The sequence below is a fragment of the Pestalotiopsis fici genome (genome assembly GCF_000516985.1).
Source record: "Pestalotiopsis fici W106-1 unplaced genomic scaffold PFICI_Scf_9, whole genome shotgun sequence".
NCBI classification, from domain to species: Eukaryota; Fungi; Ascomycota; class Sordariomycetes; order Amphisphaeriales; family Sporocadaceae; genus Pestalotiopsis; species Pestalotiopsis fici.
Genome location: NW_006917099.1, coordinates 1,279,902 through 1,295,980, shown reverse-complemented (window position 1 = coordinate 1,295,980; position 16,079 = coordinate 1,279,902). Strand labels below are relative to the sequence as shown.

General features: G+C 50.8%; 3 protein-coding genes across 3 annotated transcripts; 1 reads left to right on the top strand and 2 right to left on the bottom strand.

Annotated features, from left to right (window-relative positions):
- Positions 1-186: 186 nt before the first annotated feature.
- PFICI_11799 (uncharacterized protein) lies at positions 187-2,073 on the top strand (the record flags this gene model as incomplete). The annotated part of the gene is made up of 6 exons (XM_007840380.1): positions 187-451; positions 849-956; positions 1,016-1,118; positions 1,178-1,355; positions 1,413-1,453; positions 1,512-2,073. 6 exons carry the CDS (start codon positions 187-189, stop codon positions 2,071-2,073), a joined length of 1,257 nt encoding a protein of 418 aa, XP_007838571.1.
- Positions 2,074-2,777: 704 nt separating this feature from the next.
- PFICI_11798 (uncharacterized protein) lies at positions 2,778-5,539 on the bottom strand (the record flags this gene model as incomplete). The annotated part of the gene is made up of 3 exons (XM_007840379.1): positions 2,778-4,795; positions 4,884-5,090; positions 5,371-5,539. The coding sequence occupies 3 exons, from the start codon at positions 5,537-5,539 to the stop codon at positions 2,778-2,780; spliced, it is 2,394 nt and encodes a 797-aa protein (XP_007838570.1).
- A 6,056-nt stretch (positions 5,540-11,595) lies between these two features.
- Positions 11,596-14,705, bottom strand: PFICI_11797 (Serine/threonine-protein kinase ATG1; the record flags this gene model as incomplete). The annotated part of the gene is made up of 3 exons (XM_007840378.1): positions 11,596-11,735; positions 11,785-14,389; positions 14,577-14,705. The coding sequence occupies 3 exons, from the start codon at positions 14,703-14,705 to the stop codon at positions 11,596-11,598; spliced, it is 2,874 nt and encodes a 957-aa protein (XP_007838569.1).
- Between the last annotated feature and the right edge of the window lie 1,374 nt (positions 14,706-16,079).

Below are 16,079 nucleotides of genomic sequence, written 5' to 3'. Positions count from 1 at the left end.
GGCTTGCTACACTGTAGCATAGAGTCAAGGAAAAGTTGGAGTCATGTTGACCAAAGGCAGAAAAGGTTTGTATGCTCTATTTCGACGTTTCATTTCCTTGGTAAAGCACATTGGCTCGGCATCAGTCCTGTAGCATGGACAATAATGGCAAAGCATCGGAGACAATCGTGTCAAGACGCACTCAATATGCAAAATGCTAACATCATCTCAGCCGACGTCTCTGGCGACGACAATGCCGAACCTGTGGGAGACCTGGTCTACGACGAGCTCGGAGTTGTTTGTCCACCGCACACCACTGAGCGCCACATGGTCTGGCGCATCGATACGCGCCTGATGCCTTTTGTCATCATCATGTATCTCTTGGCTTATCTGGACCGAATCAACATTGCCAATGCAAAAACGTTCCATCTTGCAGATGATCTCCACTTGACTGGCACACAATACAATACTGGTCAGTATTCAGCGCTCTTGACCCCCCACCCTACGATCGAAATCCCTAGAAGCTGACTTATGAAGCATTGACAATGTTCTTCGTACCCTATGTATTCTTTGAGATTCCGAGCAATATTCTCTTGAAACGTCTATCACCTAGGATATGATAAGTACCCTAGCCCTCCTTCTCATCAGCCCGATTTCACTGACATGAATATACGCTACCGGGCTGCATGATGGGATTTGGCATCGTTTCCGTATGTCAAGGCTTGGTTCAAAGCTATTCTGGACTTTTGGCAACTCGCTTCTTCTTGGGCTTTTTTGAAACTGGCATGTTTCCAGGCTGCTTCTATCTACTTGGTGAGTCCAAGCATTAGATCCCTTGACATATCCACCTATTGACACTGTTGCTCCAGGAATGTGGTACAAGCGTAGCGAGGCTCAAAAGCGTTACAGCCTGTTCTTCTCATCTACGAGTCTTGCCGGTGCTTTTGGTGGTTTGCTAGCTTCGGCAATCGGAAAGAGTGAGTTTCTACCGAGCATGCCCAGTCCCGCTCATGTCGAATACTCACAACAGTTGCAGTGGACGGTGTTCGCGGCTATCATGGATGGCGCTGGATCTTTATCCTCGAGGGAATCTTGACTGTTGTGGTTGCCTTTATCTTTTTCTTTTCCTTTCCATCTTTGTAAGTTTACATGCTGCCATTCTTCTGGGGTCATGGCTGATACTAGAAAAACTTTTTAGCCCGGAACAAGCTCCATGGCTTCGGGAAGACGAGCGTGAATATGTTCGCGCCCGTCTACAGGCCGATCAAGGTTACAGTGCAGCCGAGCGCAAGGTTGGATTCCGCGATGTTGTCAAGGTCATGAAGGAATACCGCGTGTGGCTTGGAGGTCTCATGTATTTTGGTCTGATTGTGCCGGTAAGGACCAATTCAACACATTGACTATTGGTGGAATCACTACTAACATGATACCAGGCTTACGGTTATGCATTCTTTGCACCAGCAATCATCAAGACGTAAGCCTTGTAGCATTCTCAAGTTTACACAAGGATATTGCGACTCACCATCTTGCAGATACCATTATGACGCAATTCAAACTCAGCTCCGCTCCGTCCCGCCATGGGCAGCGTCATTCGTCTTCTCTGTCGTTATTGCAACCTTTTCAGACTGGTTCCGCCATCGGGCGCTGTTTGCCATTTTGCCACTGTGCCTGTCTATTACAGGATTCGGCATTCTGCTCTCGGTGCACGACAACCTTCACCTAGAGTACGCGGCGCTATTCCTCGTCGTCATGGGCACATACGGCGCCATGCCCATCATCGTCTGCTGGTTTAACATGAATCTTGGAGGGCATCATCGCCGCTCAATCGGTGTTGCCTGGCAAGTCGGCTTTGGCAACATTGGCGGGATCATTGCCACCTACGTTTTTGTCGATGCCGACGCTCCTTACTACGTCAAGGGCTACGCCATCACCATTGCGTTCACCGCCCTCAGCGCTCTCGCCTCCGTGGCTTACTTGATCTCGCTGCTCATCGAGAACAAGCGCCGCGCCAAGTCTGTTCACGACGTAGGCCTATCCGAGTATGAAAAGAGAGAGTTGGGAGATTTGAACCCAGAGTTCAAGTACATGTACTAGTTTTGAGAAATTTCAGGCTTCCTGTGAAAGAAACTCGCGGGAAACAACCGCAGCATTTGTCTCTTAGATGATGCGTATAGTCAGATTTCAGATACCACCCCAAGAAAAGGGGACAATTGATTACATGTTCATTCTCCAGAGTGAAACTGAAGTCGACACCCTCGTTACCATGATTGTCTCTTGTGATCATTGGCATATACCCCTAATGCGCAGTCCATGAATCGTGGACTTTAGCATCCACTGATTCATAATACATCTCCTTTATTTCCGCCACCCACGCGCATCTCTCCTCGGGGGGAAAAACAGGCCTTGAGAACAAATAATACATTGTATTGTAGCAGTCGAGGCAACGGGGGTATAAGCATGCAAGAAGCGACCTTTGCCGCCACTTTAAGTCCCATTGTTCTCAGGCACTTATTTTTCGTTTTGCTTTCAAAAACAAAGCTTCCCATCATGAACACTTTAGACATGACGCCTCGCCCAAGAACGGAAGAAGGCGTTTGGAGAATCATTTTAAACTCGGGGCCCCCTTTTTCGACAAGAATGAAAATGAAAATTGAAACAGTAGAAAAACATCTTGGTCCCACATACTCCCCGCCAAATCATTCAAGTAAAACTCGTTGGAGAAATCGAATTTCCTCCTTTATTCACGTAATCGCATATCCTGTATCGTGGCCCAAAAGTTGCATCAAGGATCCATCCTCCTACGAAGCCTTGGGGACTTCTTCGTGCGTGGTACGCCCCGGGGGTGGCGACATGGGCAGGGGGACATTGTGAGGTTCACTGTTGGTTTCTGCCGGCTTGTCCTCGTTGCTTCTCTTCATGTCGATGCTCTTGCCTCGACGTGGCAAGAATCCATGAATACCTTGGTCCTCGGGCGGTGACTTGGCCCGCTTTTGATCTGCAGTCTCCTTTGCTTCGCGATACTTGTTCTTGATCCAGCCCAGCGGTCCCCTTGCTTCGTCCCTTTCTCTGGCAGACTCTGTCTCGGCCAAAGTAGCAGCAACATCTGACGATTCGCCCGTCCAGCTCTTTCGCACCCTTCCTCCGCTGCCAATGGTTGACGTGCTACCTTCAGCATGATTATTCACGCCGAGGTTATGGTGGTGAAAGTGCTGAGCGCCGGGCATGTCTTCCTTCTTTCTTGACAGCCTCCACCGCCGTTTTCTTTCTTTATCCTGCTCAAGTCCATGATTTGACGCATTATCGTCAATCTGTTCCAAATCCGAGCCTTCGTTGAAAGAAGAATGAAGCGAGGTAGGTGGTGAGGGCTTGGGCTTGAGAGTCCTGGTTGGCTCCGTCTGTGTCGTTGGCAAAGTTCCTGCAAAAGGCGCTGCCGCGGTTGTCGGCGTTGATTCCGAGGTCGTCTCGGCTGGCACGTCCTCGGGAACGGTGGGTTCAATGCGAGTCGACTTGTCAAAAGGATTGTTAGACTCGTGAGCAGGCGAAATAGCTCCGGAATGAGTGAGGGAGGCGGTAGAGCTCTGCGCACTAGGATTAGCGCTACCTGGTATCCTCTTCTTGCGGAGCTTGTTAGGCTGTCTCTTGTCGCCATCGGGGGGCGACAGATTGAATAGATTTTGAATGATTCGCTCCTTGGCGGGCGTTGTTGCTTCCGACGTTGCTGCCGACGATGGATCCAAGAGCTTTTCATTGCTCTTCTGAGCTGCGACCGAGCCGGGGCCCAGACTGGATTCCGGACCACTGGCTTGTGCAACACTCAACAGCTCACCAGTCGATTGTACTGGCGTTTCTTCTACAGTGGGAGGTGGCGTAGTCTTGCTGGTCCCTGGCGAGGGCGACGTTGATGTGGCTGCGGCTGCCGAGGAACCATCCTGTCGCTGAAAACGACCCGAGGGGATATGAGGCGATTTCTTTGAAGGGACAGTATTGCTTCTGCCCAAACCACCGCCACCACTCGAGGTAATCGGGGTCGTAGCAAGTGCTGGGCTTCCGGGAGTCGAGGCTCCGTTGGATTGGCGTGAGTGCCTCGAGGACACTGATCTGTTCCGACGAATCTTGCCATCTCGACTGACACTCTCGGCGCCCGCGCTAGCATTGGAGGCGGTTCTCACAGGTCCTGCACTACGGCTCTTGGTTGGCGTCACAGGTGCGACTATAACGGGCGTTCCCTTTTCAATGTCCTGCTTGGTCTTTTCATCTGCCGCCGTGCCTTGCATGCCTATCAAGAAGTGGTCTTGGTTTTCGATTAGGAAAATAATGACACACTGATTGAGGCGGTATTCCTCTGGGGCCATTGCATGGTTGGGATGCGAGAGCATTCCAGGCTGGAAAATAGCAGCCAGATTTTGCGCCGTCATGCGATTCTCGTCCGCCTTGGCAGCAAAAACAGCGAGTAGATCGAGAATGTAGAGGAGCAATTGGCGATTCAGCGGAGGCAGTATCTTGATGAGCTCCTGGTACTTTTCAATAGCCTCGGCCTCGTTGAAGTTGTCGGCCAGCTGAGTGCCCTCGGTATCGCCTACAGCCTGCTTGGTATGTCCCTTTAGAGGCTGTCGGAATTTCTCATACAGATCCAGTGGAACCACAGGCTCGGGAAGGTCATTGAGGTAGCGCCGAAGAACGTTAGCCGCGTCGTGCACCGTGTAACCGTCCCAAACGAGACCCTTGCCATATCGATCGGGGGAGTCAAATGCCTGTTTCAGTTCCTTGATGCGCTTCTCGGAGCCGCTCAAACGGAAGATGCCTTCTATGCTGGTGGCTGTAACGACATGTCAGCAACAAACGGCCCCACGATACAAGTGGCGGTGATGTCACTCCCCGGTGGGAAACGAGTACAGGCGACGCACCTTTCTCCTTTAAAAAGACTCCGCATTTGGCAACAACAATTGGGACATAGCCATAGATGTAGCTCTTGCCGTCGTCATCGACAAGAGAGATGGCCACATTGGCATATGTGATGCTCTGACGCAGCGGGACACCAAAGATGCCCTGGGGGCGGCTTTCTGTGACTATTTGGTCAGCGACACTGCTGGAAGAAGCTACTGGACGAGGTTCTGCAATGAAGCAGCAGCAAATGTACATCTGCAGAGTGATGAACATTCTGGAGGAGGGAGGAGAGCAGTCGGGATCGTGGGGCCCAACCGTTTCCAGGCCAGTCTCATTGGATCTGATGCTTGAGACAGACAGACATTGCCAATGATCAACTTGCCAGCCAGGTTGCGCATTGTGTTCCAAGTCGATATCTGCCTGAGTCGCCAGGTACTCGACGAGCCATGACAATGTAAAGTAGATTGGGCATTGGGAACAAGAGGGGACAAGGCGACTGTATCTTACCATGCGCCTCTTGATGCTTGGATTGAACCTGAAAGCGCTTCCACCACGACTTTAGATCTCGCTTGGTTGGGGGCGACTGAGGAACGGCCGAGGAAGGTTGTGCAGCGAGATGTTGGGGAGGGTCGGTCGGCGCTGGCTGCTGCTTGGAGGGTGCGGCGGCGGACGTCATGGTGGAAACAATGACGCGCGGGCGACCGCGACCGTGAGCAGCAGTATCGTCGTCGTTGTCGGGGCCACTAAGTAAATGGCGACTCGCAGTGAAGTCGTCTATGTGAGATGCAGCAAATGGCAAAAGGTGGTGACGAGCGGAGAGAAGCAGCAGCGGACGCCGTGGTACATTCGGGAGGCAGCGCACGGCAACTGATGAGGCGGGAGTTGCTAGTGCGATGGGTTGCGACGAGTGGGCGGCGTGGTGTTGTTGCTCTGTGCGCAAGGTAGGTCAGGTAGGCAGGTAATGCTTGGGGGGTGTGAGGTACGAGGGAGGGATGCCCGGCGGTTGTTTAGTGGGAGAAGAGGGCTGATTCTGGGACGCTGGGGAAGGGAAGGGTCAAGCTGGGTACTGTGCTTTGGGGGCGGCGGCCGCTCGATCTCTGGCAGTGAGCGACAGGCGGGCAAGCAGCAGACTAAAACTGGCCGACTGGGGGGGAAATCTGGTCTGGTGAAAATTGGCTGGGAGACTGGGGACTACCTAGTTGTAGGACTGGACTGGACTTGTGCTGGAGACTCCAGTCACTCAGTGGCCGCCTGCTAAGTCGGGCAATAGCGCTGTGCAAGTACCCCTAGTCTAGGTACAAGGCCAGGGTAGCTCTCCTCTTTTCTCAATCAATAAAGATGAATGAATGAGCCAACGAGCGAATGAGTGAATGAATGAACGCGCCGAGTCAAACTGGACTGATGGGTATCCGGCGGCAGATACTCACATAGTGGTTGGTTGATAAGTTTCTCTCTTTTCTGTTTTCCCTTCTCCCCTCTTTCGCGTACTGCAGTCATTTCTCTTCTTGATCGTGTCTGGTGGGTAGCAAAATAAGGTGTGCATCATGTACCTTGAAAGCCTTCCACAAGTACACAACCCAGCAATGACCTAGTGGACAAACAGGGCACATTGGTCGATGGGCGTCAGCTACGTATCCAGCCGTCGCTATTTTTGGACAAACCACAGGCAAAAGTCTCTTGCTGAGCTTCCCCCCTAACCTCCCTGAAGGCAGACAGCCAGACGGACGCTTCTGCTGATCGGTCGGCTGATCCAATTGGACGGGTAGACCGAAATAAACGAGCAGTCACTTTGCTCTTGGATGATCCCAGATCAATTGGAAAGGTATTCTGATTAGTAGATGACTTGAGATTCGACTTGTTTTCTTTTCCTTCTTGATTTTGTCCTTTGGAAATGAGGCCATGCACTCGCCAGTCATGTATCTTATTAGAGCACAAGAATTGGCAGCTACGGCAGACGGGCAACGTAATTAGTACAAGGTCGAGCTTGGAGCTATTCTTCATAGCTTGTGTTCCTCGTGTCTTTCTAGCCAAGAGTGGTAATCACTTGAACAACAACCCCTCGTGGTTCAGTCAGTCAGATGGAGTTTCAATCATTCATGGACTCGCTCAGTCGGCTTCAACCCCGGATTTCTTCAACATGGCATTCAGCTATAAGTTTTGCCTCAACCACGCGAGCGATCAGGCAAAACAGGCATGTTTGATGTACAGAACAGAGCACGGCCAGTGCGCATTGGTGAGAGGTAGGGCAGGGCAGAGCCTGATCGACAAGTCTTGGAAGAGCTTCTTTGATTCCCGCCCAGGCCACCACTCAATCAGATCATCGTCCTGGACCATGCTCACTGAAGAGCTGACTCGACAATCTTCAGGGACCATTGGCCCACTACTAGTCCACTCGACAAGCAAATCCAATGAATCAAAGGATTGATGGAAATCCCAACTCAAGATCCCGTCTTATTAGTGAGTTCATAGTCGGTATTTTCTCAGTCCACTACGCACCTTGCATACCTAGGTACTTTCATGTTGGATATCAAATGACCAGAGCAGACCCTTGAAAGGATCAACCGGTACATGATGCCTAGCTCGAGAGTACAATTCATTCAAATATTCCCGACCCAGTCAATTCTTTTTCTCCCCCTCCTTCCCTATTGCTTTTTTAACGTTCGAGACCTCCAAACTGCCCCAGAGCTCAATCTCGGCTGTTGCAAAGCTAAACTCAATAAGACCTGCACCACTCTTTTTTATCTTCGTGTATGTGACTCTGGACGAACCTTGGCGCTGGCCAGTTCTGTTGTCGTCACTTTGGAGCAGAGAACTAAGATATCTAAAGATGCAATGGTTACGTGCCAGATTCCTCACACCTTTGTTTGATATTCGCGTATTTTAAAATCGTTTCTGCTCATGTTCCAGTCTATTGTCGCTCACTATCTGCCGCAACAGAGCCAACCGCGTACGAGCTACATGAGATTACTACGACCAGAACCGCGATTATCCGTCTTCATATTGGGCCAACCGAGGTCCCAGTCGTGCTAAACTTCATGATCCAAAATGACGATGGACTACGCAAGGTATCTCAACGTCACCAAGTTTTTCAAGATAATTAACAACTAGTGATGAGTTTACAGCAAACATAATTCGGGAGGCCGGAAGCTGCTAAAACTGCAAATAGGTTAGTCAGGAATCGCTGCTGCTTGCGGCCCTTGTCTCACCCTATGGCTTTATTTTAGCATACTTGGACACTCGACACAGTTGCGCCAAATCAAGACTTTTATTTGCAAACAGAAACGGTGCAAAGGTTCAGCACTCGCCATATTATCCAAACCCAATCAAGCTCTTTGCGGTTGAACGTTCTTGTTTCGTCGTTTCCCAACCGAGTGAGAAGTGGGCTGGCTAGCAAGCTGGTCTTTTTTTGGCGGCAGCGTCTCCGACTCGTCGTCACGACTTTTGAAACACTGACTCGGCAGAGCATCTTTATCCTATGAGAGGCTACGACCCAGATCGGTGCCGGTCATCCATGAATAATGATCATCAACCGCGCGCCGCTATCTACACTGTGTTATAGGATTTGATTTGGCGCCCGCCCACTTTGAATTGCTCCTGGGCTACCAGTTCAATGATCTTCGCCCTCGCTCAAACTTGTCCAGTATCTTGGCCGATAAAATATGCATACCAGCGCGTGGCCCCGTCGATCTTACCATGTAAGTGCTAACTTCTCGGTTCGGACCAGCTGCCTACGAGGTCTAGAACTCTCAGAACCATGTGTTGCCCAGGGGCTCGAGTATGGCCTTTTTACAAAAACTGCTTGGGATCGGCAGACTTGGACTATTTCCTTGTCGCACTATCGCTATCTTCGTCATCCTCGAGCCCAAACAGGCTTCCATGCCCTCGGTACCTGGACAGTATTTCCTTTGCAATATATTACCACGTGGGGCATCGGTTCATATGCCTCTTTACTCGTTAAATTGGACAATCACGACTTGGAGCAAAACTCCATGATTGCCACCAGCTGCCGGATGAAGTGACAATAAGAAGCCCCTCTGCAGGCCCGAGTCGAGTCATATGTCTGACATGTTGGCCCCTGGTTACCTGGATCCTGAATCCCTTGGCGATTATATCCAACGCGGGAACCTTTTCTTGACGGGGTACTCGCCTGCAACGCCACCCCACATCGTCGCAGCCCGTCGTAGCGCCCATCTGTGTGGTTACGCAACCTCGAAAAGCCATATATCACTGGTTCATGCTACTATTTCTAATAAGGTATTCCGCTGTATCCCGCCATGTGGTCATTTATTGTTTTGTCCTCGTCCGTGCCTGGAGTACTGATTGATATGGAGACTCTTACTGATATACATCTCTTAACATTGGGGAATTGGCATTCTTGTCGGGTTCATCTCCTTGTGCTGGTCACTTGATCAGGTCACAGCTGCACTGCATCGTCGAATCAGCTACAGCTTCACCCAGCAAGCCCAATCAGCGAGTTTCCCCCTTGAAAACGGCAACATAATCGGACCATGTTCGACTCTGCATGCAAACTCATAGATGATGAGGTAATGTGCCATGTAACAAAGCCAGCCAAGGTCCAAAAAAGAAGTGAAAGAAGAAACAGATGCGTCGGCCCGTCGTACCTGAACAAGGGTCAGGGTCGCAGGCGCGAAAAATGACGTCTCTCTTTTTTCCCTCACGCTTTGGCTCTCTTATCTGCTGTGCGCCATCGATTAGAGCTTGGGGCTCTTTTTTCCTCATCAACTCGGCTATCCTCTTTCTTTGCCCTGCCTGCCAGGCCTGCATGGCGCATTGGTTGAGTCGTCGCACAGCCTCACGCGTCAGCGCCTACCCTTTTCTAGCTCCCAGTCAAACTCCCCGGATCTTTGGAGACAAGGACAGGGAATGCCAGAAGAGAGAAAAAAATAAAAGTAACAAAGAAAGAAAACCTGACTGACCAACCCGGAGACGGGGCCTCGGTTCCCGATGGCGCTCCAAAACGCCCTGCGCCCGCCGTGCCCTGCTTGAAAAAGATGACGGCGGCGCCACCTAACGGGGGCAGAGCAGCAACTTCTTTGTTACATTCCGACTACGTACTGCAAACCCGAGCTTGTCAGCTGGAATCTTGCCTCACCATACGTCTTTTTTTGGGCTGGAAAAGCTGTACTACATATGACGGGCTAACCAGAAAAGAAAAAGGTAGATGGACACTGCATTGCCGTCTCCTGTTTGTGCGACAATGATGCGGAAGAAACCGTTTTTACGCTTTTTCCCCATGTCCCAACGGGAATGATCCATGTCCAGCTCCAGCAGCCAGGTCCAGGCTCGAGTGTCCACCTTCAACCTCGTGTCGAGTGGATGTCTCGGGACCCAGTATCGTTTGGGTGAGGGGACCACATTCCCATATTGCACTTTTGATATTAGATCTGTACCAAGATTCTCGAGCAGGTTTGGTTCAAAGTGGATGCTCAGACCGCAAAACATTGGCACTAATTTCGTCATATCAGTAACATGGAAAGTAAGTTGTAAAAAGCCCTCTCGACTATCAAAACGATCTCGTATATTATAGGCAGCAGTCCATAAGCAATGGCACATGATGAACGCTGCGCCTACATTGATGATGGTCACGTGTATTGGGATGAACAATTTAGACGTCTCAAGCCGGCAATCATTAGGCGCACAATCTTTCGTTCATAGGTATACATATTATGAAGCTTTGGATAGGAATCGATGAATATCATGAGTGGCTGGTGAGTGGCTGGTGAGTGGTGCTAAATTCAATTGTGTCAATCTCGAGAAAGACCATGATTTGCAATGAGCACATGAGCAATATTCTCATGGATATTTGAGCAAGAGTGAGTGGTATTGTCAATATATGGCCGAAATCACCAAGGGTATCATTGTCATCACGTTTATACCAAAACACATGGTTTTACTTCTTTCAATTAGCCACTTATACTTGTGGACTTGGTTTGCAGAGCCAATGCTACTGCTTTCATTCTCTCGGCTCGTGTTCGCTTCAGATCCGCCCAAAAACAATGCTTTCCTACTCTCTTACAAAAAATCTCGAATCCTTTCATGGCCGTATACGAGCAGCGAGGCAGGTATTTTAGGCCAGAGAATATCGAGAGGACCAGGTAATCAAGAGGTAGGAAAATGAAAAGCTCCACTCAGACCATACCCAATACCTTACAACCAATGCCCTTGACGCCCAAAAAGTTGCCATTTGCTGCTTTCAGCTCTAAATGAAAAGACGGCTTCCGCTATTCGCCACTGTCCATCACGTTTCCTCATTGGCAACAAAGAAGCTGAATGGTACCGTGAACCCTGTCGTACGCCAGTGGGCAACCCTTTGCAATATTCCACGCCTGCTTTGGTGGAGTGCGGATTCCCATGTGTCAAATGCACAATCTTGCAAATCCACCAGAGCCAACACTCTGTTGTGCTCTACAGATGCCATCGATCCGCTGAAAAGGACCAGTACGCAAATGCCCTAAATTCGGGAAAGAAAAAAAAAGTATGGGAATATGAACAGACTAGTAAAAAGGACTGGAAATGGAACCGGACCGACCAAACGCCTGTAGTGATGAAACCTGAGAAATTGCTATATGGTGAGCACGACCGAGACTCTGCCAGCGCAAGAGTCAACAGCTTCTTGTGTGCTAGCCGTGAGGCATCGTGAATAATAGTAGTTTTAGTTGTACCAAGAGTAGAGAGTTAAGCAGTCTTGTACGTGTCTTCGTGATTCGTGAATCAGTGCTGTGGCGCACTACGCGGTGTAATGTCACCGCTGCGGCTTCTCGGAAGCGCCTTTTGCTGTGCCTTTGAAGCATTTGCAATCATCTGCATCTTCTTTTGAAGAGCAGCCAGACGACCTCTGATCATTTGTATCACTAATTGGCATGTTAGCGGCTGGTCAATGTATGAGAGGAAAAGACGCACTCTTGTAAACAGCCTGTTGGTCATCCTGGTTCATGTCCAGTGTGTCTTCCTGGTCATTTGTGCTGCCTTGCGATCTCTTTCTAGTCACATCTTCATCGTTGTCCAAGACGGCTTCAAGCATGCGGATCGCGGTATTATATGACAGTTCGCAACCGGGCAAATCTTCGTTGGCAATCTCATTGATTGCAGCGGCTCTGCTCATCTCCAAAGCTCGATCATACATGAGCTTTTCAGCACTGAGACCGGCGGGGAGCACAATCCCCTCGGCGCCCGAAGCTCCAGCAATGGCAGCAAGCTCTTGCTGATTATTTTGGGGGTGGCTAGGGTGGTCTTCTGGGAGCTGCTTCTGAGCTTCGAGAAGCTTGAGCCTGACCAGCTCGGCCTTTTCCAGTGTTTCATTGAAGCGCTTACGCACCCACTGGACGGCAGAGTTGACCCTCATGACAAGATTCTGGGCAGCCAAGGTATCGCGGACCACCATGGGATCGGTCCTGGCTTTCTTTGCCCACCAGACACTGGCAATATCCATGGACTTTGCCAAGAGTGACAAGGCCTTTACATAGAGCACGAGGGCTTCTTCCGAAAGCACAACGACTGCTTCGGTAGTCAAACCGTCTTCATCCTCCGAGGCGAGCTGATCGGCAGGTGCTCCTCCGAGACCATGATCTTGTGACGGCGCCAGAGGAACAAGTTGCTTGAACTTTACCTCGGCAAATCCCCAGACAACATCGCTCCGGGTCGCACAATCTTCAATGCACTGAGCTACTCTGGAATCTTCATCAATCACACCACTCTGGCGACCGTCTGTGAGAAGCCCGGGAGGTGCGTTTGGTGCCGGATATGCTGGAAACGGGCTGTAGAGATGTGGCGGAGAAGCGCCCTTTCCGAGCAGGTGAGCTGGGTACTTGAATCCCAACAGACGCAGACTGGCATCCTGAATAGCCTTGGAAATCACCGATGTCGTCGACTTTGGACTTGCAGACAAGGCCTTGTCATAGGAACCCCGCCTATTGGGGTCCGGTCTGTTGCCCTGCGCAATTTGGAGGGCCCTGGATCGTTCTGCAGGTATAGCTCCCGTTGTCGATGTCGGAACACCTTGTTGAGTCGCTCGGCGGACGATTTGTCCAGCTTTGGGAGACATTGTTTGCGCCTGTGCCCCTTGGGCTGCTAATTGATCGGCAAAAGCATTAACTTCGACGTGCTTCTTCTCCACGACAACATATTCTCTCATAAAGGCGACGTCTTGTGCATCATCGTCACCTTGGTCAGCACCCCTTGCTTTACCCTTGCTGCTGGATTCTTTTGGTGCCGAGGACGATGGTGAGGGCTCCTCTCGAATATATCTGTTGAGTGATGCGTCCGAGGGTCCCCGGCGGCGTCTTTCGCTGAGCAGTGTGGGTTGCACAGGTGCCGACGTCGAGGGAACGGGTTGTGGACGCCGAATGCCGAGGCCTGGTGCAATATCTTCTCGTGGGGATCGGGCAATCCGTGAGGCTGGCTGAGCTGGCTCATCTCCCGGGAACTCTGCCGGACTAGCCAGTGGCGAAGACCTGAGCGGCCTTTCGCGTGGTGATGAGGGGCCAACTTCCTGCGTGGTATCCGATTCTGTCCTGAATTGCCGACGGAAAGACATGCGGCGTGGTGTCGACCGCGGCTCGTCAGTCTTGCTGGCAATTCGAGTGTCCTTTTTGGAAAGCGATCTTTCAATCTTTGGTAAATCATCTTCAACCAAGCCAGGAATTTCCTCTATCACAACTGGATCGTTGAAAAAGTTCTCAAAGCTAATGCGGGCAGTAGCCTTGAACTTGAGTAGGCCCCTAATCAACGTCTTCAATTCGGAACTGACCTGGCAATCTCGTGAGAATCTGATTTGATCGTTGGCGAGTTCGATTTTCCGCAACAGCTCCACATGATTGCTCGCGCGGAACGGTGGCCTCCCAGACACCATTTCGTATAAAACGGTACCAACAGACCACAGGTCGGCCTTGGCATTGTAACGCTCATAACGTAGAATCTCGGGTGCCATATAAAGAGGCGATCCGCATAAAGTTTCTGCCATTGATGTAGCGGGCAAAACACGAGCGAAACCGAAATCTGCCAGCTTCAACATTGGTAGCGACTCTAGACCTACAACTGGGATTAAAGAGTCGCGGCTGGCGCTGAGCACTGGTCTGGCCTCTCCATTTCCTTCTCTGTACTGGACCGAGGGCAGTAGGAGAAGATTTTGCGGCTTGACGTCACGATGTACCAGATTGCTTGCCCGCAAGAATTGCAGTGCAGAGGCCAGCTGCTTCAAAAAGTGGCGAATCACCACCTCGTTGAGGCCGGCATTTGGGACACTGGGGTACTTGCGTGCCATGTCGCACGTGGCCGGATGCGTAAGTAGCTTTTCTCTCTTCTTGATGAATAACGAGAGATCGCCAAGCTCGCAGTATTCCATGATGAGATTAATGTGTGTTGTCGATTCGAGGCAGTCATGAAGGGCAACAATATGGGGGTGTCGCAGTTTTTTTAGAATATTGATTTCGCTGTACAGATTGTCCTTGAGCTTCTTGTTCAGACGGCCGAGGTCGACGGACTTGATAGCGACTGCAGCGCCCGAGGTCTATCAATGCCAAGATTAGTCATGGTCTATAAGTGTGTAGGCAAAGCAAGCAACGAGTCAAGGCACCACTGGAAATGTTTCGTTTCCTGAAACAATGAAACGAGAACAGTGCATGGGCAAAAGCACTTGCGAAATAACAAGAAATGATGGGTTGTTTGCAATGGACACTTAAACAAGGAGTGCGAACCTGATGTCTGCCCAGATAGACCTGCGCAAAGCTACCTTTGCCAATCTCTGACCCGATGATAAATTGGCCAACGGCGCCGTCGCCAGTCCTCGTTCGCCTCGAGGACGATGATGAATGACGGTCCGCCATGGCTCCCTGTGTATAGTTGGCTCAGGCAGGAAGCTTGGGTGGTTGGCGCCCGGACGGGCTTATAAGGGAGTCGGGAGCTGCAAAGCAACTCGAGGTATCATGCAAGCGTCGAAATGGAGCGGCGCATCGGGTTCGAAACAAGATGGGATAAAGAACAAGTCTGGTTCCAGACTATTCCGCCGAGGCGTCTTGAGGAATCGGGAATGATGTGTTGTTCTCGAGTCTAGAATCGAGTCTTGGGGTTAGTCTTGAAGCTCCAACTGGTTTGGTAGATGGGCGAGAGAAGCTCGAGGAACGACCACGGATAAAAGTTCAGGTTGCCGGGGCTTGGGATGACAGCTCGGGTCCCTTTTGCTCTGACAAGTTGACAAGGCAGAAGTGCAGAATGTACCGGGATGTGCCAGATGAGGAGATGTGCACGTCTGAACCTTGAGGAGGCAAGTTGTTGGCAATGAACGGGTGTACCTACAACCAGGTACCTCGGCGGCAGGTATCCGATAGGCTCGAGTTAGAGGTGAAGCTTGGGTACCTTGACAAAAGGCGGGGACAAGGTACGTTGAACACGTTGGGAGGGCGTCGGGACGGCAGGGGAGAAATGAAGGTTCAGAAAGCCTGCAGAGGCCGACGGCGATGCCTGATATCGTGAGAGAAGAAGAGATGGATTTGGGAGTGATGGGTAGGCAGGCAGGTCGAATGGAACGCGAGGCAGCGGCACGAGGAACTGAAGGGTCCCGTCGTATGGGGATGCGATGCGATAATGGGGCGCCGATAGGCAGGGTAAGGCAGTCACTCAAATCAGTGACGATACGCTGTTGGGAAAAGCGTCCTAGTCACAGAGCTGGGAGCTGCAAGCGGAGCTCAAAGTGGGTGCAGTGGTGACTGGCTCTGGTTGGTCGACCGACATCAACTGAATGACTCGGCACTGGACGATGTAGCGAAACCCCGTTAATTGACTACTCGGGCGGCGGGCGGATCGAGGACTGATGAGTCAACTTACGCCCAGTCTAATATCAGTGGGAAAAGAGTGGTATAATATTATACAATGCTAATGTAAATAGCAAGGGAAAAAAAGAAACCGGGAATCAAGCAAGAGGTAGGTTTCAAGTTGGTATGGGTGTCGAATACTCTGCTTGGATATAGCAGGGGAAAAGGGTGAGGGAAAAGTGGTAGGGGAAGGACAAGTTCAACGAGAAAGTAAAAAGAAGAAGAAGATCTGAGAGTGCCCGTGTGAGAGTATTGAAAGTCAGAAGTGACAAGAATCAGATGACAAGAAAGCGACCGCAAAAGACGTGATGAGGCGACTATGGCAGCGATTATTGGGGCATGGGGACCTGTCCCAAAGTGGATATCGATTGTCTCTGGTTTTCGATCAGA